The sequence below is a fragment of the Syngnathus acus genome, chromosome 12 (genome assembly GCF_901709675.1).
Source record: "Syngnathus acus chromosome 12, fSynAcu1.2, whole genome shotgun sequence".
NCBI classification, from domain to species: Eukaryota; Metazoa; Chordata; class Actinopteri; order Syngnathiformes; family Syngnathidae; genus Syngnathus; species Syngnathus acus.
The window spans coordinates 871,087-898,634 of NC_051097.1; the positions used below are offsets into that span (position 1 = coordinate 871,087).

General features: G+C 41.6%; 1 protein-coding gene and 2 long non-coding RNA genes across 8 annotated transcripts in view; 1 reads left to right on the forward strand and 2 right to left on the reverse strand.

Annotated features, from left to right (window-relative positions):
- The window catches only part of LOC119131444, a 546,859-nt gene that overhangs the window by 151,285 nt on the left and 368,026 nt on the right, over positions 1-27,548 (reverse strand). The window lies entirely within an intron of this gene.
- The window catches only part of LOC119131388 (DENN domain-containing protein 1A-like), a 116,154-nt gene that overhangs the window by 75,392 nt on the left and 13,214 nt on the right, over positions 1-27,548 (forward strand). For all 6 annotated transcript variants that reach the window (XM_037265795.1, XM_037265797.1, XM_037265799.1 and 3 more), the window contains 7 exons: positions 5,995-6,096; positions 6,932-7,019; positions 12,790-12,830; positions 24,594-24,665; positions 24,743-24,799; positions 25,782-25,904; positions 26,056-26,120. In XM_037265795.1, coding sequence (XP_037121690.1) covers positions 5,995-6,096; positions 6,932-7,019; positions 12,790-12,830; positions 24,594-24,665; positions 24,743-24,799; positions 25,782-25,904; positions 26,056-26,120 — 548 coding nt within the window. The remainder of the gene's footprint in view (positions 1-5,994; positions 6,097-6,931; positions 7,020-12,789; positions 12,831-24,593; positions 24,666-24,742; positions 24,800-25,781; positions 25,905-26,055; positions 26,121-27,548) is intronic.
- On the reverse strand, positions 7,158-27,195 carry LOC119131452. Its single transcript, XR_005099664.1, has 3 exons — positions 27,035-27,195; positions 15,258-15,264; positions 7,158-7,168 (listed from the first exon to the last, which is right to left on the reverse strand). It is a non-coding gene; the product is annotated as an uncharacterized LOC119131452 (long non-coding RNA).

Here is a 27,548-nt window from a genome sequence, read left to right on the forward strand (position 1 = left end):
CTTTTATTATAAAAAAATTTCTATAACAAGTTACCACACTGTAAATACCGTAATTTCCGGACTATAAACCGCACCGGACTATAAGCCGCACCAGCTAAAATTCAGGGATATTTTAGTTTTTTTCTTATATAAGTCGCACCGGACTATAAGCTGCACGTGCACACGAGTTTTTTACAAAGAAAGACAGTACACAGAAAGCCTTTTTAAAGTTTTAATAACATACTTTAACATGTCTTTCTAAACATTGCCTGTGACGCAGCAGTAGTACCACAGCAACACGGAAGTGTGCACGCGAGTTATTAACAAAGAAAGACTGGACACAGAAAGCTTTTTTAAAGTTTTAATAACATATCTTAACATTTCTTTCCAAACACTGCCTGTGACGCGGCAGTAATACCGCAGCAACACGGAAGTAACACAGCACAAATAGGGTTTGATTAAATAAAACATACCGGTAAAAGTCACTGAGACGCGGCGGTAACACAGCAGCAACACGGTAGCACAGCACTAACAGGGCTGATTAAAAAAGCATACAAGTAAAAGTAAAAAAAAGAGCTTCATCGTCTTCATCTTCCTCCTGTGCATTGAAACCATCGAAGTCTTCCGATTGGAATAGCGTTAGTTATCCTTTGCCACACACTTTCTCAGTATCTCTTTCGTCGTCGGTTTTATGCATTTCTTCTAGCATTTTCCATGATGAGGGTCTGTTCATGCTAATTTTATTCATGCACGAAGCGCTAAATTACATTAAACTAGCGAGCGACACGTATAGCTCCAGAGTAGACGGGACCACGAAATAAAGAAAAGGGTGATGCAACACAATGTCATCAACATCGACTGCCTTTAGCTTAAAAGCGGCATCATATGCATTTCTTTTGTCCCCCATAATGACGGTTTGTGTATAAAAGCTTCCTTTCAGTAATGTCCGTCTTGATCTCGTTCTGTCTCTTCTTTGTGTGAATTATACGGCACTATTTGCCTGGCTGATGGACATGCGATCAACACACCACTTTTCTCCCCAGCGACCGTGTCCATATATCCCTCCGCCCAGCAAAGCGGTGCCGCACAACAGCGGTCCACAGCCTTTTTACGAGTGTATAAAAGTGATCAAGTCATGACAAAAATCACGGAAAAAATCGTATATAAGCCGCACCGGACTATAAGCCGCAGGGTTCAAAATTTGAGAAAAAGGTCGCGGCTTATAGTCCGAAATTTACGGGATGTTTTTAGAACTCTTATTATTATAACACATTTTTATAAAAAAGTACAAGTGTACGCACCAATTGTGTGGGCACTCCCTGCCTTCTGCTGGCGTGAGGGCATCTTTTGTGCCATAATTCCTCATTAGAAGATTTATTTTGAATTTTATTTTTTTTTTAAGTTGGAAAAAAAATCTGCGATGTAGTGAAACCGCGAGAAACGAACCGTGATGTAGCGAGGGATTACCTTGTTGTTGCCGTTTGACAAGAAAGGGCTCGTGGGGATGCTCATCACATGACAAGTGTTTACATCGACTGGAGTGTCTCTCGCGCTTTCGTCGCATTTTGATAACGCACGCACCGTGCGACCATTTGTTGCCCCCTGCCTATTTGAGCCTCGTTGACAGTGTGTTAAGCAGGGTTTGTTTTTTGTCTAAGAAGAGAAAACCTGGCATTCTTGAAGTGAACTGCCGTTAAAAACCGTTCATTGGCCCCAGAAGGCACACGTTCACAAAACATTCAGGAAGTGAAAATGCGCTACGTCAGGGGTCACCAACCTTTCTTAAACCGAGAGCTACTTCCTGGGTACTGATTAAGGAAAAGGGCTACCAGTTTGACACACACTTCTGAAATAGCCAATTTGCTCAATTTGGCTTTCACTATGTGTTATTATTGTCCAGTTCACATGTAAGTGTGATTTTAACAAGAATAGCAAAAATAGTCAAACCTTGGTTTTTGACCACAATCCGTTCCAGAAGGTGGTTCGAGAAGCGAATCGGTCGAATTCCGAATCTATTTTTCCCATTACAAATAATGGGAAAAAAATGAATCCTTTTCAAGACAAAAAATAAAAAAAACGCCTTTTTTAAGCATTTTTTCATTTGCGCATATTTGTCCGATCGCGCAACTGCAGGGCACCGCCGAACGCGCAACCGTAGCGCGTCACCCACCGCGCAACTGCACCGCGCTGGTCGCATTACTGTGACAGAGCCGTTGCTAAAATTTAGAAAATATTTTTAAAGTCCTGAGGTACTTTCCAAAATTTAAATGGACCTAAGTGCGCAGGGAGCTTAATTTTGTCCGATCGCGCAACTGCAGCGCACCGCCGAACGCGCAACCGTAGCGCGTCGCCGACCGCGCAACTGCACCGTGCTGGTTGCATTATTGTGACAGAGCGGTCGCTAAAATTTAGAAAATATTTTTAAAGTCCTGATGTACTTTAAAAAATCTAAGTGGACCTCAGTGCGCAGGGAGCTTAATTTGGTCTGATCGCGCAACCGCAGCGCGCCGGGCGCTCACTGTCGCATTGCTTTAAGAGCAATGCTTTCTTTGGAGGCATGATTAGAGGTTAATACAATCCTCAAAGTAACAAAAATACAATAACAACGGAGTCAGTCGGCATCCCACGGTGCAAGGCGCCAAGCAGGTGTGAGCATACTTATTGCCCCCTGGCTGGGCGCCTGCACATTGGGGTTCACCCCGGTGAACGAGAGGGTAGCCTCCCTCTGCCTTCGGGTGGGGGGACGGCCCTGCCTGTTGTTTGTGCCGATGCACCAAACAGCAGCTCAGAGTAACCACCATTCTTGGAGTCCTTAGAACAAGTACTGGAAAGCGCTCCTTCTGGGGACTCCATCATTCTGCTGGGTGACTTCAATGCTCACGTGGGCAATGACAGCAAGATCTGGAAAGATGTGATTGGGAGGAACTGCCCGGTCCCCCTGATCAGAACCCGAGTGGTGTTCTACGACTTGGACTTCAGTGCTTGACATGAATTAGCCATAATGAACAACATGTTCAAGCATAAGGGTGTCCATGTGTGCACTTGGCACCAGGGCACCCTAGGCCGCAGTTCGATGATCGACTTTGTAGTCTTGTCATCGGATTTGCGGCCGCATGTTTTGGACACTTGGGTGAAGAGAGGGGTGGAGCTGTCAACTGATCACCACTTGGTGGTGGGTTGGCTCCGATGGTGGGGGAAGATGCCGGTCCGACCTGGCAGACCCAAACGCTCTGAGGGTTTGCTGGGAACGTCTGGCAGAATCCCCTGTCAGGAAGAGCTTCAACTCCTACGTCCGGCAGAGCTTTTCCCACGTCCCGGGGGAGGCGGGGGACATTCAGTCCGAGTGGACCATGTTCCGCGCCTCCATTATTGAGGGAGCCGGCCGGAGCTGTGGCCGTAAAGTCGTTGCTGCCTGTGATGGCGGCAATCCCCGAACCCGCTGATGAACACCGGCGGTAAGGGATGCTGTCAAGCTGAAGAAGGAGTCTTATCGGGCTGTTTTGGCCTGTGGGACTCTGGAGGCAGCCGAAAGATGGCCGGATGGCCAAGCGGAACGCAGCCTCGGTGCTAGCTGAGGCAAAAACCCGGGCGTGGGAGGAGTTCGGTGAGGCCATGGAGAATGACTTCCAGACGACTTCAAGGAAATTCTGGTCCACCATCCGGCATCTCAGGAGGGAGGGAGAAGCAGTGCACCGTTAACACTGTTTAGAGTGGAGACGGTGTGCTGCTGACCTCGACTCGGGATGTCGTGAGTCGGTGGGGAGAATACTTCGAAGACCTCAATTCCACAGCACCCCACTTTTGGGTCTTTACCTTCTAATTGAGAATCACTTGTCTACAGCAATTTGGCTGGGTGAGCAACTACAGGAGGAGGATGGAAGACCAACTGCAGCGGGACGACGTCAGCGGGGTCTGGAGGAGCCTGAACACCATCTCAGGTCGTAGCAACTCCAGACCTGCGCTGGACAGGGATCAGGAGTGGGTGAATGACCTGAACCGGTTCTTCAACCGGTTTGAACAACCATCCACTCCTCCCCCCACCCACCCAGCCCTGCTGCAACTTCCCCCGACTGGAGCCTCTTCTGCTCCGAGGACTCTCACCTCAACCCCGCCCCCTGCTACACCCCCTCCAAGACCCCCCAGCCCATTCTCAACTCCACCAAACCCACCAACCAGCCCCCCTGCAACCCACCCCACACCACCCCCACCCCCCCACCCAGCATGGTGCTCTCCACAGCCCAGGTGGAGAGAGGACTGGCCAGGCTCAAGGTGAAGAAGGCGACGGGTCCAGATGGCATCACCTCCAGGCTGCTCAGATCCTGCTCCGGGCAACTGTGCAGGATCGTGGAGCACATATTCAACATGAGCCTGAGGCTGCACAGGGTACCACAGCTGTGGAAGACGTCCTGCGTGGTACCGGTGCCCAAGTCATCTCGCCCCAGTGACTTCAACCACTACCGGCCGGTGGCCCTGACATCCCACCTGGCGAAGACCCTGGAGAGGCTGGTCCTCCACCACCTGCGCCCCCTGGTGAGCTCCTCCGCCGACCCCCTGCAGTTCGCCTACCGGCCGAGCATCGGGGTTGAGGACGCCGTCATCTTCCTCATGCAGAGGTCCCTGGCTCACCTGGAGCGGGCTGGAAGCACTGTGAGGATCATGTTTTATGATTTCTCCAGTGCCTTCAACACCATCCAGCCAGAACTGCTGGGGAACAAACTGCACCATGCTGGAGCCTGCCAGCAGCTGACATCATGGGTCCTGGACTTCCTCACAAACAGACCGCAGTTTGTGAGGACAGGAGGCCGTGTGTCTGACACGGTGGTCTGCAGCACAGGAGCTCCACAGGGGACCGTCCTGGCCCCCCTCCTCTTCACCATCTACACAGCTGACTTCACCCACCACACATCAACCTGCCACCTCCAGAAGTTCTCGGACGACTCCGCCATCGTCGGTCTCATTAACAACGGAGACGAGACGGAGTACCGAGAACTGAATCACAGATTCGTGGACTGGTGCCGGCGGAACCGCCTCCAGATTAACTCTGGGAAAACAAAGGAGCTGGTGGTGGACTTCCGCCGGCGCAAAGTCCCCCCCTCGCCGGTGAACATCCAGGGAACGGACATAGAGATTGTGGACTCTTACAAGTTCCTGGGTGTTCACCTGAACAATAAACTGGACTGGACTGTTAACAGTCAGGCCCTATACAAGAAGGGCCAAAGCAGACTCCACCTGCTGCGCAGACTGAGGTCCTTCGGAGTGGGGGACGGCCTCCTGAGGACCTTCTACGACTTTGTGGTGGCGTCCGCCATTTTATATGGGGTGGTCTGCTGGAGCAGCGGCATCACTGCAGCGGAGAGGAAGAGGCTGGACAAGGTGGTGAAGAAAGCCGGCTCTGTCCTGGGCTGCAGTCTGGACCGGGTGGAGGTGGTGGGGGAGAGGAGAATGGTGGCTAAGCTGTCCTCCATCATGGACAATGTCTTCCACCCCCTTCATGAGACTGTCAGAGCCCTGGAGAGCTCCATCAGTGACCGGCTTCGTCACCCACGATGCACCACCGAGAGGCATCGCAGGTCCTTCCTCCCTGCTGCCATCAGACTGTACAACCAGGCCGATCACTGTAGCTAACGGACAAAATAACATGCAATAACGTGCAATAACCATATGTGCAATCACACAATGTGCAATATCTGTCTACCTCACACTCTTTTACCTGCTTTTTTTGCACTGTTTTTTTTTTCTTCCCTTGCACTATTTTTTTTATCTAATTTTTTTTTTATCTCCACTGTATATTGTGTATTGTGTATTTTGTATATACTGTCCATATTTTTTAATTATATATACCTTCTACTTTTTAAAATCTTTTACCCCCTTCCCCGCATGCGTGTGTGTGTGTGTATATGTTAAGTGTACTGCTGCTAACATAGGAGTTTCCCCATTGAGGGAATAATGAAGGATTATCTTATCTTATCTTATCTTTCACGTTTTAAACTTTAAATTCAGTTTCTGCAATTTCAGGGTAAACCAATAACATTTAATGAAGAAACCTTTGTAAACCATCGATTGAGTGCTATGAGAGACTTCCTTCAGAATGCCATCCAGCTTCAACTTTTCAAACAGGTAATCTTCTGCATTCATATAAATTTTGTTTCTATGCTCTATTCTACCAAGAGAACAAACTCCCTAGCTAAAACACTTAAAACACACTTCTTTAGATTTCAATTTGGGACATTTATTTTCAATAATTACAGATGTATAGATGTATAATGTATAGACAGAGACAAATGATCGATCGATCGATCGATCGATAATTATTGGCAAGATGTTCTTTAACTTCAACTAAATAATATAGCACCCCAAAAAATCCACCCTTTAATTCAAGCGCATTTAGGGAAAAAATCCACATCAAGAAGTAATTATTTTACTTCAAATGCTGTGTACCACAATTTATTAGCATCGCTGTTAATACTGTGCACAAACTGCATTTCACAACAAAACAGCAGGGAGAACATTATTATTCTATCATATTCTACATACTGTATATATTATTATTATTATATAATTAAAAATATTTTAAAACCCATCTTAACCAGGGATGCCAATAATTATTGAGGGCATTGTGTGTGTACTGTGTACAATAGAACCTTGTTTTTGTGATTAATTTGTTCAAAAGTGTTAAAACTAAGCCAGATCATCCAAAAACCAAAGCAATATTTCCCTGAATGGGTTACATGTCAGCCTGACAATTACAGAATATGATCATAAAAGAAATGATAAACGTCTGTCATTGCTTTTCAGGGACACTTTGTCAAGAAATGCTTACATTGTCAGGATTTTTTGGTTAATAAACCTGAGCATTATATTGGTTTATTTTTGAAGATGAATAGCACACATATGTATGAGAAAAGTGTCACAGTCAAGACCAAGGTAAAGTAAATTGTTTTTGCAACTACAGTTCATTGATGGCCGTTTGGAGATATTAAACTCTGGAGAAGGTTTCAGTGACATCTTTGAGGAGGAGATCAACAATGGCAATTTTGCAGGTGAGCCAGTGTTGATGAATCATTATTATTATAAGGCCTGACCGATTGATTGGCCGGTCGATTAAGGGTGTATTCAGACCAGAAAAGTCCTTTAATACGTTTTTTTTTGGTCTGGACCAAAAGCGAACTTAATTCTTTTATGTTTGATACTGTTCCTATTGAGACAGTACATTTTGCAAGTACCGCATTTATTCTAATTATTGCCCATATTCTAATAATCGCCCAGTGTGTGTTAGCGATGACATAAATAAAAAACATTGATACCTCCAATTATCGCCCATGCTGCCAAAAATTCCCCCCAAAACTTTAGTTTTCCTCCGCGACCGCATGCCGACGTCATTGCGCAAGTTTAAATATGACTGATTTGACAGCACGTTGAATGTCCCATTTAAATAGTTTTTCTCCATAAACTATGATACAATTACACTCGTCACTCCGCTACAAAATGCGTGCAAAATACGCACCCTAAAAATGGCATGTCGATGCTGGAAAAAAGCCTGTACCCATGTATAATACGCACCCAAATTTTGACTCTCACTTAAGTCCGTAAACGTAAAATTATTTCAGAAAAAATATCATCTTTGGGAACAACCGGATGTTATTCTGCCGGTCAGTATCACTGCGCATGCGCTAGCAAACTCGATAGCGAATAAATGTTTCGGATTTGTGTAGGGTACATTGTGACAGCAAACGAGCAGGTGATCGATCAAGCGTCTGATACGAGAGCATTGTGTTCGTATGGAGCGTGTTTAAAGTGAACAGCAGAGAAGAAAGGAACAAGGCAAAGTGTTGTGAAATAAAATATTACCTGTAATACGCATTTTGTTATTTGCTGATTGAAACTGCTAATTAAACTGTGAATTGAAACTAATAGGTAGAGAACTGAACTCTCGCTCTTTATATAGCTGACGTGTCTTGCGCATCCGTTCTGCGCATACTGTCATGGCGGCCTCCATATGATATCCGGTCTGCGATGGAGATTAAAAAACAAACAATATTTGACAATAACACACCATCAAGGATTGCACCATCGCATCAAACAATGTGTCGTCAATTATGAATTTTACTGACTGTGTTGGGCAGGATGGCTGAATGCGATGCGCGATTGACAACAAACAAGAAGAAAGGTGTGATTTCAAGTTTTATTTCGAGGGAGATTTTCTTCAAAAATTGTTGTACCCATGCATAATGCGCACCCCAGATTTTAGGACAATAAATTAGTTCAATTTTGCGCATTATGCATGGCAAAACACGGTACATATCACCCATTTCAGTGCCCCTTGGCGATCGGACAAAAAGTGTTCTCTATTAATCGCCCATCCCCCCTGTTGGACGTAAACCTTCTCTAATTATTGCCCTGGGCGATAATTAGAATAAATACGGTAAATACAGTAATCCCTCGTTTTTCGCAGATAATTGGTTCCAGGACCACCTGCGATAGGTGAAAATCTGCGATGTAGAGAAAGTTACAATATCCATAAAAGACTTTTATGAATCTTTATTGTATTTTATTGTATTTTTAAACACTATTATATTATATTATACTAGTATATTGTACTTTTAAATGTTTTTTTGTATTCTTAAACACTTTAGTAAACATTTTAAAGTCAAACAGATTTTCATAAACATTCTTTATTTAAATAAATAGGGAAATAAAGAAAATAAATAAGAGTAAATATATACATCCACACAAGACTTTTATGAACCTTTATTGTAGTATTATACACTTTATTGTTTTTAAAATAATTATGGTATTTTTAAACTTTTGTAAAATTTTTAAACTCAAATTGACTAGTAGAAACATTCTTATTCATTTAAATAAATAAGAAAATAAATATGAGTAAATATAATGTTACAATATACACACAAGACTTTTTGAAGCGTAAACGTGTCTGCTCTTGCATGCTGGCCGACTGACGCGGCCCAGCGCGAGCGCATCCGCACAAGACTTTTATAATTTCATTTTTATACACTCTATTGTACTTTTAAATACGCTATTGTATTTTAAACACTTTTTAAAACATTTTAAAGTGTCACAGCTCCTCTCTGCTCTTGCGTGCTGGCCTACTGATGCGCCCCCGCGGCCCAGCGCGAGCGCATCCGTACAAGACTTTTTCATAATTTCATTTTTAAACACTTCATTGTATTTTTAAACATTTAAAATTTTAAAGTGTAAATCTGTCACGGCTCCTCTTTGCTCTTGCGGTGCTGACCTGCTGACGCATCCCGGCAGCCCAGCGCGAGGGCATCCACACATTGCTCAGCGCCACGTCCTGTGCTGAGTGCTCATTGGCGGCCGCTGCCCCAAATCCTGGACGACAGTGCTTTTTTTCTACGTGCGTGGTTATGCTCATTGCCGTTGTCCCAACTGTTTCTGCACGGCGGTGCATTTTTCCTTTGTGCGTGGCTATGTCACATCTCCGCTCTCGCCCTGCTGGCCTATGGCATCACGCACCCTCCTCGCTAGACCTCTGAGGCGCGCGTCGCCAATATAGAACTGCTAATCGTCAGTCCTCACAGTTTTGTCTGTTTTGACACGCACGCCTGCCACCTGATTCTCGTTTGCCTGAACCGCTGTGTTTCAAGATGCCTGCACAACGCAAGCTCGCTGACCGTCATTTTAAAATGTAAACGTGCAACGGCTCCGCTCTGCTCTCGCCGTACTGACCAGCTGTCGTGCCCCCGCTGCCCAGCGTGAGAGCATCCGCACAAGACTTTTTAGAATTTTATGACGGGCAAATAGGACGATCCGATTGGGAGTGACAAGCAGACACGCAGTTCTACTCCGCTTGGCAGTCGAGGAGCGCAGACATGATAGTATGTGTGTAATGAAGTGCAAGTCGGAGGTGCTGCTGATATGTTGATGCAGATGGAGTGAATAAAGTGCGGGAGGCTGAGATAAAATGTTGTTAGAACTGCCAAGCCAATCCACTGCAAGGACACAGATCAACATGTTCCCATTGGCCATTAGTGTCATATGGGCAGAGAAAGCCCTTGCGCTCCAAATGACGCCGCAAAAAGCCACGACCATCGAGGAGTCGCTGATGGTGTAGGGGTGCACTTGCCTGTCTTGTTGCCTGGGTTGAGTGCTTCATTGTTTATGACGCTGTGAATGTGTGCGTGTGTGTGTGTGTGGGTGGGTGGTTGCGTGCGTGTGGGTGGGTGGGTGCGTGTGTGTGTGTGTCTGTGCGTGTGTGTGTGTGTGTGTGTGTGTGTGTGTGTGTGTGTGTGTGTGTGGCAGACTAAAAAATAAATAAATCAACCATGCACTGAATCTATCTGCAATATTTGTTTAAAAAAATCCGCGAGAGAGCGAGGCCACGATAGGTGAAGCGCAAAGTAGCGAGGGATTACTGTATACACATCCACGCTTGTGACGATCTGTGCTCCTATTGGACAGCAATGACCAGGGCGGCACACAGAGCACAGGCCTGGAAATGGAGGAAAACATGCGAGTTCTACGTGCTGCGTTCCTGCTTTGCATATTTGTGCTGTTGGTTCTGATAATCACTGTTTGTATTCACACCTGAAGCGAACCGCACCAGAGTTCATTTGGAAGAGAGCTGAGACCACTTTAAAAAGTAGGTTCCTTTAATCCGCACCAGGATTCGTTTGCGTGTATTCACACCTGCACAAAAGGTCCGGACCAGCGTTACAATCGAACCCTGGTCCATTTAAAGCAGACCGAACAGTCAGGCCTGAATACACCCAAAATTGACCTAACACCAAAACAATCCGTCAAATACTTTTACGTACTCTAAACATTTACAGCTGTTGTACACAAGTAACACTGGTTTCACTATTTGTCACACATAAATCTATACAATAACCTTTTGTCATTGTGTATATCGTGAAATCTCTTGATAAAGATTCTGTGGGCCTCTTTCAAAAGAATCTTAATTTTTAGAACCAATGGTTATGTAAGCAATGCAATTTGACATGGAATGTCACTATTTTATACACAAACTTAAGTCACAGCGTTGCGGACGAGGCAGGGCAAACGTGCATCCTGAACGTCTTTATTTCGGGAATGGGAAATGGGAAGCTGCATCAGAGCAGGTGCACGAGGCAGGCTGACGACCCAGTCACCAGGCAAGCGTCGACTGGCGTCGAGGCAGGCAAGGGCAAGGCAAGTTCGTAGTCGGGGACAGGCATGTGGTCAAATCTAGCAGAGCACAAAGCAAGCAGTCAAACAAGGAGAAAGCAAGCAGGCATTTTGCTACACAGCCAATCAGACAAACAGGAATAAGGGACCAGAGCAGAAACAGGTGGCAGGCATGAGTGTGTCTAAGCAGACGGGAGTGACGGAAGTGCAGCGTTAACTAGCAGAGTTAATGAACCGGGAGCAGGTTTGATGATGAACAGGTATCAGGCAATCAGTACTGATCACTGCATAATAGGACAGGAGGGCCAGGAGCAGAGAACTCGCAATGTCCGAGGTGCTAATCGTGCTGACGCTTAACACACAATTTCTTAAAAAAAACAAAAAAACAGTGCAACATGAATCAAACATAAATGTGTTAAATATAATACATATTCAACTACTGGAGGCTGGCTGGCTGGCCGGGCAGATGGACGGATGTATACTAAATATGTGCTTACATACACAATACCAGCTTGGATACTAAATATGTGCTTACATGCACAATACCAGCTCTTAAATGACTACTGAATACTTGTCCACATTTTAGTGCTGCATAATTTTGGGAAAACGTGATACAATATTGTTGTTGAATATAGCAATATCGATATTATTCCGATATTTAACCAATATTTACCATTTTTATTATCTAATGAAAGAATACATTTTTTTAATGAGGCAAAATAAGCAATTTCATTGTATTCTTAGCTAGTTCGTTATAATTACGATAAGATAATATTGGATGTTAATGCACATTTAAGTTTGCAAAACATATTGCATGTCTTTGCGATATGCATATTGCGTGGGCCTATATTGCTATATTGATATTTTCTTATATATATCTTGCAGCAAATATATATACAGTCAAACCTCGGTTTTCGACCACAATCAGTTCCAGAAGGCAGTTCGAGAAGTGAATCGTTCGAATTCCAAATCTATTTTTCCCGTTACAAATAATGGAAAAAAAATGTAATCCGTTCCGAGACAAAAAAATGCCTTTTTTAAGCATTTTTTCATTTGCGCATTTTTGTCCGATCACACAACTGCAGCGCACCGCCAAACGCGCAACAGTAGCGCGTCGCCCACCGCACAACTGCACCGCGCTAGTCGCATTATTGTGACAGAGCCGTCGCTAAAATTTAGAAAATATTTTTAAAGTCCTGATGTACTTTCCAAAATTTAAGTGGACCTCAGTGCGCAGGGAGCTTAATTTCGTCCGATCGCGCAACCGCAGCGCGCCGGGCGCTCACTGTCTCATTGCTTTAAGAGCGTCTTTGTGTTTTAGGATGGCTTTACTGCTCCCACTTGCTTTCTATGGAGGCATGATTAGAGGTTAATACAATCCTCAAAGTAACAAAAATACAATAACAACGGGGTCAGTCGGCATCCGGGCCGCGCAGTCGGGTTTTCTCGGGTCCTTTCGGCTCATCTCGCGGGGTTCGACCTCCGAATTTTGTTCGACAACCGAAGCAAAAAAATCTCGAATTTTTCGTTCGAATTCCGATTTGTTCGAGAACCGGGACGTTCGAAAACCGAGGTTTGACTGTATTTTGGTTTTCCTAAACCATTTCAGAGACTCAAGCATGTCAAATTAAAAATTTCAAGATGTTTTATCAATTCTCTCCACAGGTAATGATACATCTTACCACCAGTGGCTAATCACTGTGAAGGTGAGTAAAATCAGACCCATCACCATTCCAGACAGAATTTTACCAATTCTGATGTGAAATTTGTAAAACATTGTCTAGTTGTTCTAAGTGTTTATGGAAGTGGTAGGAAACATAATAGAAATTCAATTCAAAATGTGAATGCACATCAGAAGACCTTGGTTGTCTTGTTTAGATATTGTGTACAGTAATCCCTCGTTTATCGCGGATAATTGGTTCCAAGACCACCCGCAATATGTGAAAATCCGCGAAGTGGTGTCACCCTTTTTTTAACATACATACATTGTTTGTGTATAAATAAGTGTATATTAAACCATATAAGTGCATATGTTATCATTAGAACATTAAATACAGTATCTCACAAAAGTGAGTACACCCCTCTCATTTCTGCAATGTTTTAATTATATCTTGTCATGGGACAACACTGAAAAAATGACACTTTGATACAATGTTAAGTAGTCACTGTAGAGCTTGGATAGCAAAGTAAATTTATTGTTACTTCAAAGTAACTCAAAATACAACAATGAATGTGTAAAATGCTGGTAACAAAAGTGAGTACACCCCAACTAAAAATCTCAAAATTAAACCAAAATTGGGACCAATTAGGCATTTTTCCTCCCTGTGTAATGCGACTAGTTAGTGTAATGAGGTGTCAGGTGTGATTGGGGACCAGGTGTAGTATTAAATTAGGTATTTTCACCCTCATACTGGTCACAGGAAGTTCAACATGGCACCTCATGGCAAAGAACTCTCTGAGGATCTAAAAAAATAATTTTTGCTCTACATAAAGATGGCCTAGGCCAGAGGTCCCCAACCACCAGGCCGCGGACCGGTACCGGTCCGTCGGTCACTTGGTACCGGAACGCCAAGCCGCACAGGAAAACAAAAAACTTTTTTTTTTTTTTTATCGACGATCAATTAATTCAGGACAAGACGCTCGTCCCGGTCACATGACAAGTTTCCCCAGTCGAGCCCGCAAAGCTCGCAAAAATGATCAAGAAACAGATATTTGGAAAGCTTCTTCAGAAAGGGGAAAAAAAACGAATGAGGAGACGGAAGAAGAGGCTATGACTTCTAAGAATAGGAAAGCTGCATTTAAAACAGCATAAGAATGTTTGTGTCATGATTACCATCTAAAGACCATATTTTAAAAAACAAAACACAAAAGAACCCATCTTTTTCCATTTTCACGCATTTTTGCAAGAGCTCCAGGGAGTCGCTAGGGGTGTGCTAAAGAGCCGCATGCGGCTCTGGAGCCGCGGGTTGCCGACCCCTGGCGTAGGCGATAAGAAGATTGCCAACACCTTGAAACTGAGCTGTAGCACGGTGGCTAAGACCATACAGCGGTTTAAGAGGACAAGTTCCATTCAAAACAGGCCTTGCCATGGATGACCAAAGACGACCACTGCCTTCCTAAAGAAACTGAGGGTGAAGGTGATGGACTGGCCAAGCATGTCCCCAGACCTAAACCGTATTGAAATCTGTGGGGCATTCTCAAACGGAACGTGGAAGAGCGCAAGGTCTCCAACATCCGCCAGCACCGTGATGTCATCATGGAAGAGTGGAAGAGGATTCCAGCGGCGACCTGTGAAACTGGTGAAAATATTGACATTTGGGTCCGATTTTGAGATTTTCGGTTGGGGTGTACTCACTTTTGTTGCCAGCAATTTACGCATTCATTGTTGTATTTTGAGTTACTTTGAAGTAACAATAAATTTACTTTGCTATCCAAGCTCTACAGTGACTACTTAACATTGTATCAAAGTGTCATTTCTTCAGTGTTGTCCCATGACAAGATATAATTAAAACATTGCAGAAATGAGAGGGGTGTACTCACTTTTGTAAGATACTGTAATAGTTTCAAACATGTATATACTATACTAATACGTCGTATAAATGACATAGAAAATACTGTATAAATAATATAAATATGATACGTGTGTGCGTGCGTGCGTGTGCGTTCGTGCATGTGTGTAGGTGTGTGCGTGTGTATTTTGTATAAATATTGAAAATATAAATATTATACATGTGTTCATTTCTCTTGTTAGGAGACCCACTTACATCATCAATGACTCCTGTACCACTGTAACTGACATATGTACACAAACGTAAAACAGGAAGTGGTATCGCCTGAAAACGGCCTTCAAAATAAATCACCCTACCTCAAATCAAAGCACGGCTGAATAACATAAATAACATGGAGAATTCATAACACATACTGTAAATATGTTTTTAGAACTCTTTTATTATTATAACAACTTTTTTATAACAAGGTACACTTGTACATACTGTAAAAATGTTTTTAGAACTCATTATTTTAATGCTTTTTATAACAAGGTACAATACTGTAAATATGTTTTTAGAACTCTTATTATTATAACAACTTTTTTTATAAAAAGGTACAAGTGTATGTACTGTGTGTGTGAACACTCCCTGCCTTCTGCTGGCGTGTGGGCAACTTTCCTGCCAAAATTCCTTAATTTAGAAGGTTTACCGTATTTTTCGGACTAAAAGTCGCTCCGGAATATAGGTCGCATTAGCCATAAAATGTACAATAACATGAAAAAAAACATATATAAGTCGCTCCAGAGTATAAATTGCATTTTGGGGGAAATTTATTCGACAAAATCCAACACCAAGAACAGACATGAACGAGCAACAACAGGCTAAACGAAAGGTATGCTAACGTGACATAAACACAAATGAAGAGCTGAGAACGGGCCTGACGTAACATTCAGAGTTATTCAAATAACTATTACATAAATAACACGTTTATAAAACCATCTGTGTCACTCCAATTCATTAAATCCATCTATTGTCCTTTATGCCGGGTGCGCGCCTCTGACGGCGGTTGCACTTCAAAATATTCCACAGGCCCATATAACGATATATAAATTATATGTCAAATAACTATTATATAAGCAATCATATTATCAAACCATCTGTGTCTCTCCAAATCATTAAATCCATCGATCAAATTCCTCGTCCTTTGTCAACAACGCCGCGCGTGCGCTCTGACGTCAGCCTCGTCGTTATTCCACAGATCTAGTATATAACTATATTATAGCGTTAACAAAGTACAAGGAAAGACGTGGATTTGGTAAACGGCTCTTTATTTAACATGACGAGTTCAACGAACCAACAACTACTGAACTGTAACGATAAAAACATATACAAGTTGCTATACGAAATAAAATATATCAAATAACTATAACATAAATAGTTCACCGCCACACGGCCCCAAGCACCGGCGTCGACTTCCAGGCGTGTGGCGGCGTGGACTTCCATCCCCGGAGGTGGCACTTCCAGCCACGGAGGTGGAAGAGAGCTCCATAGAATAGGACCGGGCGTGCGTAAAAGCCATGTCCGAGCCCCATCCACCGTCCCCGCAAAGCCACCCAGCCGAGCGCAAATTTTGAAAATTTGTGAAAAAATTCACATGTAAGTCGATCCTCAGTATAAGTCGCCCCCCCACCCAAACTATGAAAAAAAACCACGACTTATAGTCCGGAAAATACGGTATTATGAATTTGTGAATTTTTTTGTGGGGGGGGGGAATCTGCGATGTACTGAAGCCGCGATAATCGAACCGCGATGTTGCGAGGGATTACTGTACACCTAATTGTATCTTTTTAAAAAGCACCTCAGTCTATCGCATTTCAAATCTACTTCATTCAAGTATTACCCAGAGCTGGACATTTTGTCATACTGACAACAGGCCTGTCAGTCTGACGCTGATGGAAAGCTAATTTTGCCCAAGATAGTCTATTGATGGCGAAGTTTAAAAAAGTAATGAATTAAACACTGAGAGAAGTGGATTTTGTCCCTAAGTATAATCACACAACACGTCCCACCTGTCTCGTATGTGTTTTTTATACAGTGCCTTGCGAAAGTATTCGGCCCCCTTGAACCTTTCAACATTTCGCCACATTTCACGCTTCAAACATAAAGATATAAAATTTTCATTTTTTGTCAAGAATCAACAAGTGGGACACAATCGTGAAGTGGAACGAAATTTATTGGATAATTTAAAGTTTTTTAACAAATAAAAAACTGGAAAGTGGGGCGTGCAATATTATTCGGCCCCTTTACTTTCAGTGCAGCAGACTCACTCCAGAAGTTCAGTGAGGATCTTTGAATGATCCAATGTTGTCCTAAATGACTGATGATGATAAATAGAATGCACCTGTGTGTAATCAAGTCTCCGTAATCCGTATAAATGCACCTGCTCTTTGATAGTCTCAGGGTTCTGTTTAAAGCGCAGAGAGAACCATGAAGACAAAGGAACACACCAGGCAGGTCCGAGATACTGTTGTGGAGAAGTTTAAAGCCGGATTTGGATACAAAAAGATTTCCCAAGCTTTAAACATCTCAAGGAGCACTGTGCAAAGCAATTATATTGAAATGGAAGGAGTATCAGACCACTGCAAATCTACCAAGACCCGGCCGTCCCTCCAAACTTTCATCTCAAACAAGGAAAAGACTGATCAGAGATGCAGCCAAGAGGCCCATGATCACTCTGGATGAACTGCAGATAACTACAGCTGAGGTGGGAGAGTCTGTCCATAGGACAACAATCAGTCGTGCACTGCACAAATCTGGCCTTTATGGAAGAGTGGCAAGAAGAAAGCCATTTCTCAAAGATATCCATAAAAAGTCTCATTTAAAGTTTGCCACAAGCCCCCTGGGAGACACACCAAACATGTGGAAGAAGGTGCTCATGTCAGATGAAACCAAAATCGAACTTTTTGGCGACAATGCAAAACGATATGTTTGGCGTAAAAGCAACACAGCTCATCACCCTGAACACACCATCCCCACTGTCAAACATGGTGGTGGCAGCATCATGGTTTGGGCCTGCTTTTCTTCAGCAGAGACAGGGAAGATGGCTAAAATTGATGGGAAGATGGATGGAGCCAAATACAGGACCATTCTGGAAGAAAACCTGTTGGAGTCTGCAAAAGACCTGAGACTGGGACGGAGATTTATCTTCCAACAGGACAATGATCCAAAACATAAAGCCAAATCTACAATGGAATGGTTCACAAATAGACGTATCCAGGTGTTAGAATGGCCAAGTCAAAGTCCAGACCTGAATCCAATCGAGAATCTGTGGAAAGAGCTGAAGACTGCTGTTCACAAACGCTCTCCATCCAACCTCACTGAGCTCGAGCTGTTTTGCAAGGAAGAATGGGCAAGAATTCCAGTCTCTCGATGTGCAAAACTGATAGAGACATACCCCAAGCGACTTGCAGCTGTAATTGCAGCAAAAGGTGGCGCTACAAAGTATTAGCGCAAGGGGGCCGAATAATATTGCACGCCCCACTTTTCAGTTTTTTATTTGTTAAAAAAGTTTAAATTATCCAATAAATTTTGTTCCACTTCACGATTGTGTCCCACTTGTTGATTCTTGACAAAAAATTAAACTTTTATATCTTTATGTTTGAAGCCTGAAATGTCGCGAAATGTTGAAAGGTTCAAGGGGGCCGAATACTTTCGCAAGGCACTGTATATCAGGTTTGCTTGAGTAGACTGTATAAATTATATGTACAGTAAGTGGCGGCATGCACCAAAGAGAGAATCCCCAGTTAGGCCAGATAAGAACTACCCTAACTGATTATTCAACTAAGAGACATTATCTTTGAGACATTTTGAGACGTTCTTGTGAGTTAAATTTTAGATTTCTTTTGTTATTTTGGGAAAGCGTAGGGTTAGGAGGTTGTGCAACATATATGGAGCCCCACACTCCATTTCAGAAGGTGGCATTAATTTCACCACAACTTGTCAACTGCTAACAGACACAAAATGAGAACAAACACTAAGATACCAAAACATTGATTGAGGCAGCTGGTGGGAAATTTAACACTTAAACTCGCTCGTCTCGCTCTAACAGATAAACAGAAAGAAATACTTACTGCATTGCTTAGCAAGTGAATTTTCAAAACAATATTAATAGAATCCACTAATAACAGACTGCACTCATTAACAAGAGAAGTTAAAGAAATTAAAAGTAGTCCCGTATTTTCCGCGCCATAAGGCGCCTCGGGTTAAGAGGCGCAGACTCAATTCCGGGGGCTTTTCGGTACTTAATGCACACATAGGACACGTTGCATTATAGGGCACATGCATGCCATGACTTACGGTAAAAAAAAAAAAAAGTCACTGGAGCAAGGCAGTCAGTTCCGTTGTACTTTATTCTACTATTTAATCATGTAATGTACTCACATTGTTAATCGATATTAATACGCAAATCCATCCAGATTAAACAGTTTGGCAAGTTCACAATTAAACATGCCAAGTTCCCTCTCGTCGTCACGGTGGTCTTCTGCACTGATCCTGGCTTTCCAGAGTGCTCTAATTGTGCCTCGTAAGCATGTCTCTTTGTCTATGCCATTTTAGAGGGTCCTAATGCTTTGCATAAACTATAGTATTTATTTATCAATGGCGGCGGAGGTACGTACTCTACGTGTTACATACTGGTTCTCTGATTGGTTTACCGCCCCGATCTACGTAAAATGTCCTCTGGTGCATCGGGTCGACATATTACATCTGTATATTACGTCTCTGTGTGGTGGAAGCCACACAAAACAACTTTACAGATTTGCATGAACTATAGTATTTATTTATCAATGGTGGCGGAGGTACATACTCTACGTGTTACGTACAGTCCTCTGATTGTTTTTTTGCCCCAATCTACGTAAAACGTAATGTCCTCTGATTGGTTCATCCGGTCTACATATTACGCCTGTATATTACGGAAGCCACACAAAACAACTACAGATTTTGAAATTCGGTCCCCACACAAGGCACACCTTGATATAAGGCGCACCTTTGTTTTTTGAGAAAATTGAAGGATTTTAAGTGCGCCTTATGGTGCGGAAAATACGGAATTCAGTTTACCCAGGAAGAAAAAGGCTTCTATGCAGTCAGACATCATGAAAACTTGTGACTCACTATGACTCACAAAATTTTACTATGACAGATAAATTGGAATATTTGGAAGGTGAATCAAGAAAGAACAATCTGGTCATAGATGTTATGACACAATCCCCAGAGGGAAAATGGGCTCAATCAGAGGAAAATGTGAAAAACAATCCACGCAGAAATACTACACCTGCAGGTGGAGATAGAGTTGGAGAAAGCAGGGCTGTGGACTCGGTTCGGACTCGGGGACTCGGACTCGGTCGGACTCGGTCATTTTTTGCCGGACTCGGACTCGGAATCGGACTCGGTGCTGATTTTGACCGAGTCCACCGAGTCCGACAATAAAAAAAAGAGGCAAGACGCAGCCAGAGAGTGTCAGGTTACAGTCAGCGCGGTAGGAGTTGGAAGAAGCAGTAAAAACTCCACCAAACTCGTCGTAATGACCCGTGATATATGTTATATCCTTACTATTTTCCAGGTTCTTAGATAGCAAGAATAGGTCGGACAACGACGTGAATGATAAATGCTTTATTCCTTACTCACAGTGCGTTCACAGGGCGTACCAGAACAACACAGAATGCCCATCCCACTTCCGGGGTTTTTCTACTACGGAATTTGAGTTAGCCCAAAATACACAACATCTCTTCCCCTCTTACAATGAACGTGCTATATGCATGAACAACATAGTCTTATGCACCTATAACTTGACATCTTCAAGATCTATCAATAACTACCATTAAACAATTATCATATATGGTCCAGACAATTATGACAATAATATTCCCATGAAACCTTAACTTTGGGTGAGGGTGGACTACCTCGAATTATACCGAATTATAGCGAAAAACCGATGTCGTACGACGTCGTACGGCGTCAACACTATGTTGTTTTCAATAAAAACATGAAGAACTCGCGTTTGCGTCAGTCAATTTAAATTTTTATAAAGGATTATTCTCATTTGATGTCTTTAAATTCATCCGCGTTCTGCCATTGAAGCGGGGTGCATTCAAAGACCAGTCGTACAGACGGAAACGTTTTGTGATCAAATCTTTCATAACGAGAATGATTTGAGTGAATTGATTTGAATGAAATTGAGAAGAAATTTCAGTTCTGAAGGCTCCTTTTGTCCCAAGCAAAGTGACAGATGGTGGGGAGGGGGGATAAAAATTGTCAAATCAATTCACTCAAATCATTCTCATTATGAAAGATTTGATCACAAAACGTGTGTGGCTTTTTCTTAAATGAACACGTTTGACATTGCTATCGTGTCAGCTTTTAATTATATTATATTTATATAAGTATAAAGTCTCCTTTGTAATATATACTCCTTGTAGCCTGTACCCAAAAAGAGGAGTTTCTTTGCATCGAGGTTTATGCAAAGAGCTCACGTAATTATATTGTTGCGTTTTGGTGAAGTGAATGAGTGTTCCGTCTGTACGACTGGTCTTTGAATGCACCCCGCTTCAATGGCAGAACGCGGATGAATTTAAAGACATCAAATGAGAATAATCCTTTATAAAAATTAAAATTGACTGACGCAAACGTGAGTTCTTCATGTTTTTATTGAAAACAACATAGTGCTGACGCCGTACGACATGGGTTTTTCGCTTTCCAAATAAGGGGTCGTCACTAATTATTTGTGTTTAGATAAATGTCTGAGCTATAATGGTGTAATTAATGATTAAAACTTGAAAGTATCTGTTTATTGTATTCGTTTATATGTTTAATAAAGACAAAGCCATCACAAAACTGTTGTAATTATTTAGATTTTGATCTAAATTAGCCTTGAATAAAGACTAAGCAGTCACATGAATTAACAGAAAAAATGGACAGCCGGACTCGGACTCGGACTCAGACACGGACTCGGACTCATGGTCAAGAGGCCGGACTCGGACTCGGACTCGGTGCAAAAATCCGCCCGAGTCCACAGCCCTAGGAGAAAGCCTATCATACAAAATAAACCTGGAGTGGGAGAAAGAATGAGACATATTGTGGTCAAATTTGCCAGATATAAAGACATCTGCTGTACTCCAGTGTGCTAAGAACTTAAAAGGCACAAAGATATGTATCAAGGAAGACTATACTAATGCCGTAAGGCTAGAAAGAATTGATTGCGAAGATAAAAGCACCACTCTACATCTTGAAAGTATTGCAACAACTTCTTCTTTTTCTTTCGGCCTTTCCCCTCAGGGGTCGCCACAGCGAACCATCTGTTTCCATTTCGGTATGGAATCAACAGACTGGGTTCGCAGCATGAGAAATTTTTGCAGATTTTTGGGCCGGATGCCCTTTCTGACGCAACCCTCTGCATTTACCTGGGCTTGGAACCGGCACAGGAGGCTGCATTATTTACTGATATAAAACTATTTACAGAGGTGTGTGACAAACATGCTCCAATCAAAAAGTTGTTGGTTTGATCTGTTAGAGCTTCTCGATCGAAATAAAACAGTTGGATTCTCAAAATTGACAGTGACTGTGAAATAAACCATTTGCTAACTATTTTTAATAATTATTTCATCAATAAAGTAAGACTGCATAGTAACCTTTTTGATTCCATCATTAAAAATAAAATTATGGCAGATAAGGATTACAGCTTTTAATAGAAAAAATAGTAATATGAATGATCTTGAAAAACTAATTGTGTGTCCTTTATTAGTGTGAAGGTGAAGACCTTCACACTATTGTTATTCCTGTCCTTTATTATTATTATTAGTGTGAGGGTGAAGACCTTCACACTATTGTTATTCCTGTCCTTTATTATTATTATTATTATTATTATTATTAGTGTGACATTTTAACCCCAAAGGTGAACCTCCTGAAGCCGTATATTTTGTTTCGTTCCAAATTTCGAAAATTTTTGGCGCAATTGCTTTTTTTTTTTAATTCCCATTCATTCTCTATGGGGATTCAACATTTGCTCTAACTTCTACATTTTTTAACCGATTCAACTCGTTCCAACTTTCAACTGTTCATCTTTTGCCTACCTATTCCACAACTTCCCACTTACCAAAAATTCCAAACTTTCAAATTTGAAATTCAACCAAATTCTCAAATTCCATTTTTCACCTCTAATTTCTACATTTTTTAACCGATTCAACTCGTTTCAACATCATTCTGCAGCATTCCCCAAGTATTTATTCAACTTCTTCACCTTCACACGCAATTTCGTCAGGAATTGCAAATTCTAGTTATTATTTTTCTACTTCTGCCCACTTTTTTGGCCCTTAACTACTTCCACATACTTCAACTGATTCACTCCGTTCCACTTTTCACTTATTCCAAATATTCATGACACCGTTGCTTACATTTTTTTCATTCAAAAAAGTTTCCTTTTTCACAAAATTCACAAATTTCCGGCAAATTTTTACCCATTCATTCTTAATGGCAGATTCAACATTTCACATTTACGTTTTTCCAGTCTGAAATTCACATAATTCAACACATTCAAATGACATTGGGGACATTCCCAAATTTGCCAAATTCAAAATTTCACTTTTTCACGTTTAAAATTTGCACAAAATTTCACAAAATTTCGTTTTTCACTTCTAATTTCTACATACTTTCATCCGATTCAACTCGTTCCAACTTTCAACTGTTCATCATTTGCCTACCTATTCCACACCTTCCCACTTACCAAGAATTCCACATTTTCACGTTCAAAACTTCCGCAAAATTTCACAAAATTTCCTATTTCACTTACTGTTTCTACATTTTTCAACCGATTCAACCCATTCCAAAGCATTTACATCCTTCCAGTTTGAAATTAACATCTTTCAGCACATTCAAATCACATTTGGGACATTCCCAATATTGCCAAATTAAAATATTTCACGTTTTCACGTTTAAAATTTGCAAAAAATTTTGCAAAATTTTACAAAATTTCATTTTTCACTTCTAATTTCTAAATCTTTCAACGGATTCAACTCGTTCCAACTTTCAACTGTTCATCTTTTGCCTACCTATTCCACACCTTCCCACTTACCAAAAATTAAAAATTTTCAATTTTGCAATTCACACCAAATTTTCCCAAATTTAGTTTTTCCCTTCTAATTTCTACATTTTTCAACCGATTCAACCCATTCTAATTTTATTCACTGTGTTCACCTTATACTGACCATATTCACCCCCCTTCACCCCCACTTCCACTTTGCTTACACAATTCAACCCTTGACCCTCACTTCCAGTGTGGCGTCCATCTTGGATTGACCCTGAAGTGCCCCAGAATGAACTGGAGTGCCCCAAATCAAACCGGAAGTGACCCTATTGAGTTGCGCTCATGTCATCTGTGTGTCTTTTATATACCTGCTCTGTGGTATGAATACTGCTGGGGCCTGAATTTCCCCACCCCCGGGGATCAATAAAGTTTCAATCAATCAATCAATAAAGTGTCAATCAATTGGTGTCCTTGACCTCTTTTCCCCGTTTATCCCCGGCTTTTCTGGTGGGATCCTTTAGGTTCAGGGTGCTGTTTGCTCAGTTTTTACAAAATGATTTATGTAGCCCTACAATTCTTAAAATTGTATTCTGATTAACACTGTGTGTAGAGTATTAATTAAACATTCAAATTGAGCCTTTTTTTTCTCTCTCAGGAGGCAGCCATTTTACCATTTGTTGACAGAAAATGATATTACTTTTGCCCAGGTCTCAGCTTACCAAAGCCACATGATCAAACTCAGAAAACACTTTTTTTTTCACTTCCCCTTAAATCAAATCGTATTATTTCTTTTGAATCCTAATGTTCATCCCCCAGACATTTGTGATGCTCTTTTTTGCCACAGACACAAATAACTTGCAAATAAGACTTTGTAAATGCGTTTTCTTTCTTCTCATGCGTCCTTACAGAAAGGGAGTGGAGCGATCTTGAACACAGTGAAGACCAAAGCAAACCCAGCTATGAAAACTGTTTACAAATTTGTGAGTACATGCCCCAACAAAATCAACCTCTTTTCAACCTATGGAGTTATTTGTTTCTGGTTTGCTTCTATTGATAGGCTAAAGACCATGCCAAAATGGGCATCAAGGAAATGAAGAGCCGGCTAAAGCATAAGGTAAGTAGCTGAACAAAACAGGCATATGTGTATATACAGTGATCCCTCGCTACTTTGCGGTTCGTTTTTGAGTCACCATTGAAGAGATTTATACAGTAATCACAGAAATTGCTTCATAACACATCATGTGTACAGAACATTAAAAGTTGTGATTTATAATGGGAGCCAATGAGCCAAAAACTGGACATTCTAATAAAAGCCTCATAAAAGTTTGTCTCACCCATATGAATTTTTTTAGAAACTCCAGCATGGTGCTATTTAGAACCTCTGCATTTTTTAATAATCTCTTGAAATATCAGCACCCTAGTGTTTTTTTTCAATGCTCCAACTTTGATGCAACACATAAAAACATCAGAAATGTCCAGAAACGGGACAAATTCACCCCGAGAGAGGTGCACAACTGGTTGACGGGAGTTTTGCAGTGCCATGTTACTGAGGAGGGTAAAATTGAAGTTCAGTTGTATAAAATATATATAATAAGCCAAAACTTGGTAACACTTCAGACAAAAGTTGTACTACTTGCTTGCTTGTCAATACAAGCACCCACATGCGTACACATAAAATAACAGCCCAACTTTCAAAATAAAAGCACCACTTATGTTTGACTTTGACTTGATTCTCACTGTGAGGGCTGGTCAGAGACTGGGGGTGTGAGCTGTATGTGGCTCCCAGGCCACACTTCGCCCAAGCCTGCTCTAACAGCTGGACTTGATTATGTTTTTTTTTTAAATGATGATTTAATTGGAATTAATTTACATTGCTAGTGTAGGCAGAAAGTTTTTATCATTCACAAACAGTATAAAAAGCCCAACATTCTAACATACGTGTATGTATTGTTTTTAATAGGTTTTTGAAAAATGTTTTTAAAACAAAATTTTGGGAGTTTCCAAATTCTGCAGGGTTTTTCCCAGTGTGTACACTTAATCTGAACAACACAGAACATCACAGTTTTACATGAACGATTATTGTTTTCACATTGCAGGAAAATATAGATAATGGATCAGGAATCATTGCTAGGGACAATGACTTCTTTGCAATCAAACTCAAGAATGAAGGGCCAACGCAGACCTTAGATGAACACAGAATGAACTGGCAGTTTGGACTGGTAAGTATTTTCACATGAACACTACGATGATCTTTTTGGCGCACAACACCACCATGTAAGGAGACTACTGTATTAATATTCCTACTTTTTTCTTTGCGTGTAGTTTGACGAGGTATAAAAGCTGCAGTTTTTGTTTTTACATGTTTTACAGACGCAGTCACCCATGCTGTTGAAGAAAAACAAAAGTCATGAAAGTCTGGAAAGTTCTCATTACCTGTAAGCCTTTTTAAATGTACTAATAATACAGTGTCCATTTTGTAGTTAATGAGAAACATATTTTCTTGGTGGCCTTGTGAACAAATCATTTGATTATCGCCATAAAGTAGAAACGTCAAAAATGAATCCTTTATTTTCAGACATTTGTTAATTCTGCATAAATGCATGAAGGAAAGTTTTAGGGCCTGATAGATTTTAGAAACTAGAACAGAATAGAACAGAACCTTATTGCCACTGTCACAGGAATAATAAAATATCAGTTCACAGCAAAGTATAAAAAGCCTAACACTAAGCCAGTAAAACAAATCATTTTGGAAAAAGAAATCCTCCTGACGAATGAACTAATCAGTAAAATCGACGCACACTGCTGAACTCCATGAAAGCATCATTCTCATTTCCTGCACAGTCGAGTCAAGAGGGGGGATTTCCCCTCACAATTGGGAAAGCCAGTTTTAATGTCTCTCCTCTACTTAGTGGTGTGTTAGCACCTTCTTGCCATTAGTGCCATACTTTATTTTTTTATGGCATACCAAGCACATACAAACATCTGTCAGCTTCACCTTTTTGTACCACAAACTTTCCATTGTTCCCCGTAAGCCTTGCCCATCTCCATTTATTTTTGGCAGCTTTGTTGACAGAAGTCGTGTCGGTTCATAATTATGTGCATTCGTTTCGGAAAGCTAAGTTTTCTTTTATCGTCCTTAGCTAGCTGTACTGCACTGCTTTTTTTGTGGGTAAACAATTAAAACAATACTGTCCAGTCACAAGGAGATACAGTGGTACCGCTACTTACGAACTTAATTGGTTCCGCGATCGGGTTTGTAAGTAGAAACGTTTGTAAGTAGAAGCAACGTTTCCCATAGGAATCAATGTAAAAGCAAATAATGCGTGCCAGACTACACAAAAAGTTGCACTTTAAGCCCTATTACTCTGTGTAAAACACAAAAAAACAAAACAATGGTTTTATTTTTGCTTTTTCAAACCTTTATAACAAAAACTAAATGTCACTTTATTCTTGACCTTCTGACTTTGCTTGAGGAAGGGGAACCTGTTTTAATTTTCTACACTTGCGAAAAATACCCCCGATAAGACCGAAAAAGTTAGGCTAATAAATTATTGCATGCTTCCATGTAGTACCTGCAATGTGCTCTCTCATGTACTTGTCATTACTGTTTGGTGCGATTTATGACTTTTCCGACTGTGAGTGGTCATTGAATGCACCACACGCAGAATGCGAGTGAGAACTTAAAACAAGAAAATAAAAGAAAAGGAACCTAGCTTCTAAAGATGGAAATTGACAAACACAAAAATGTGTGATTCATGTTTTTATTGAAAACAAGCTGGTACTGTCTGCCGCACAGCAACGGCTTCCGCCTTTCACTCAATACACGCGCGCTCCTGCAGCAGGGGATTTTCACGGGGGTACCT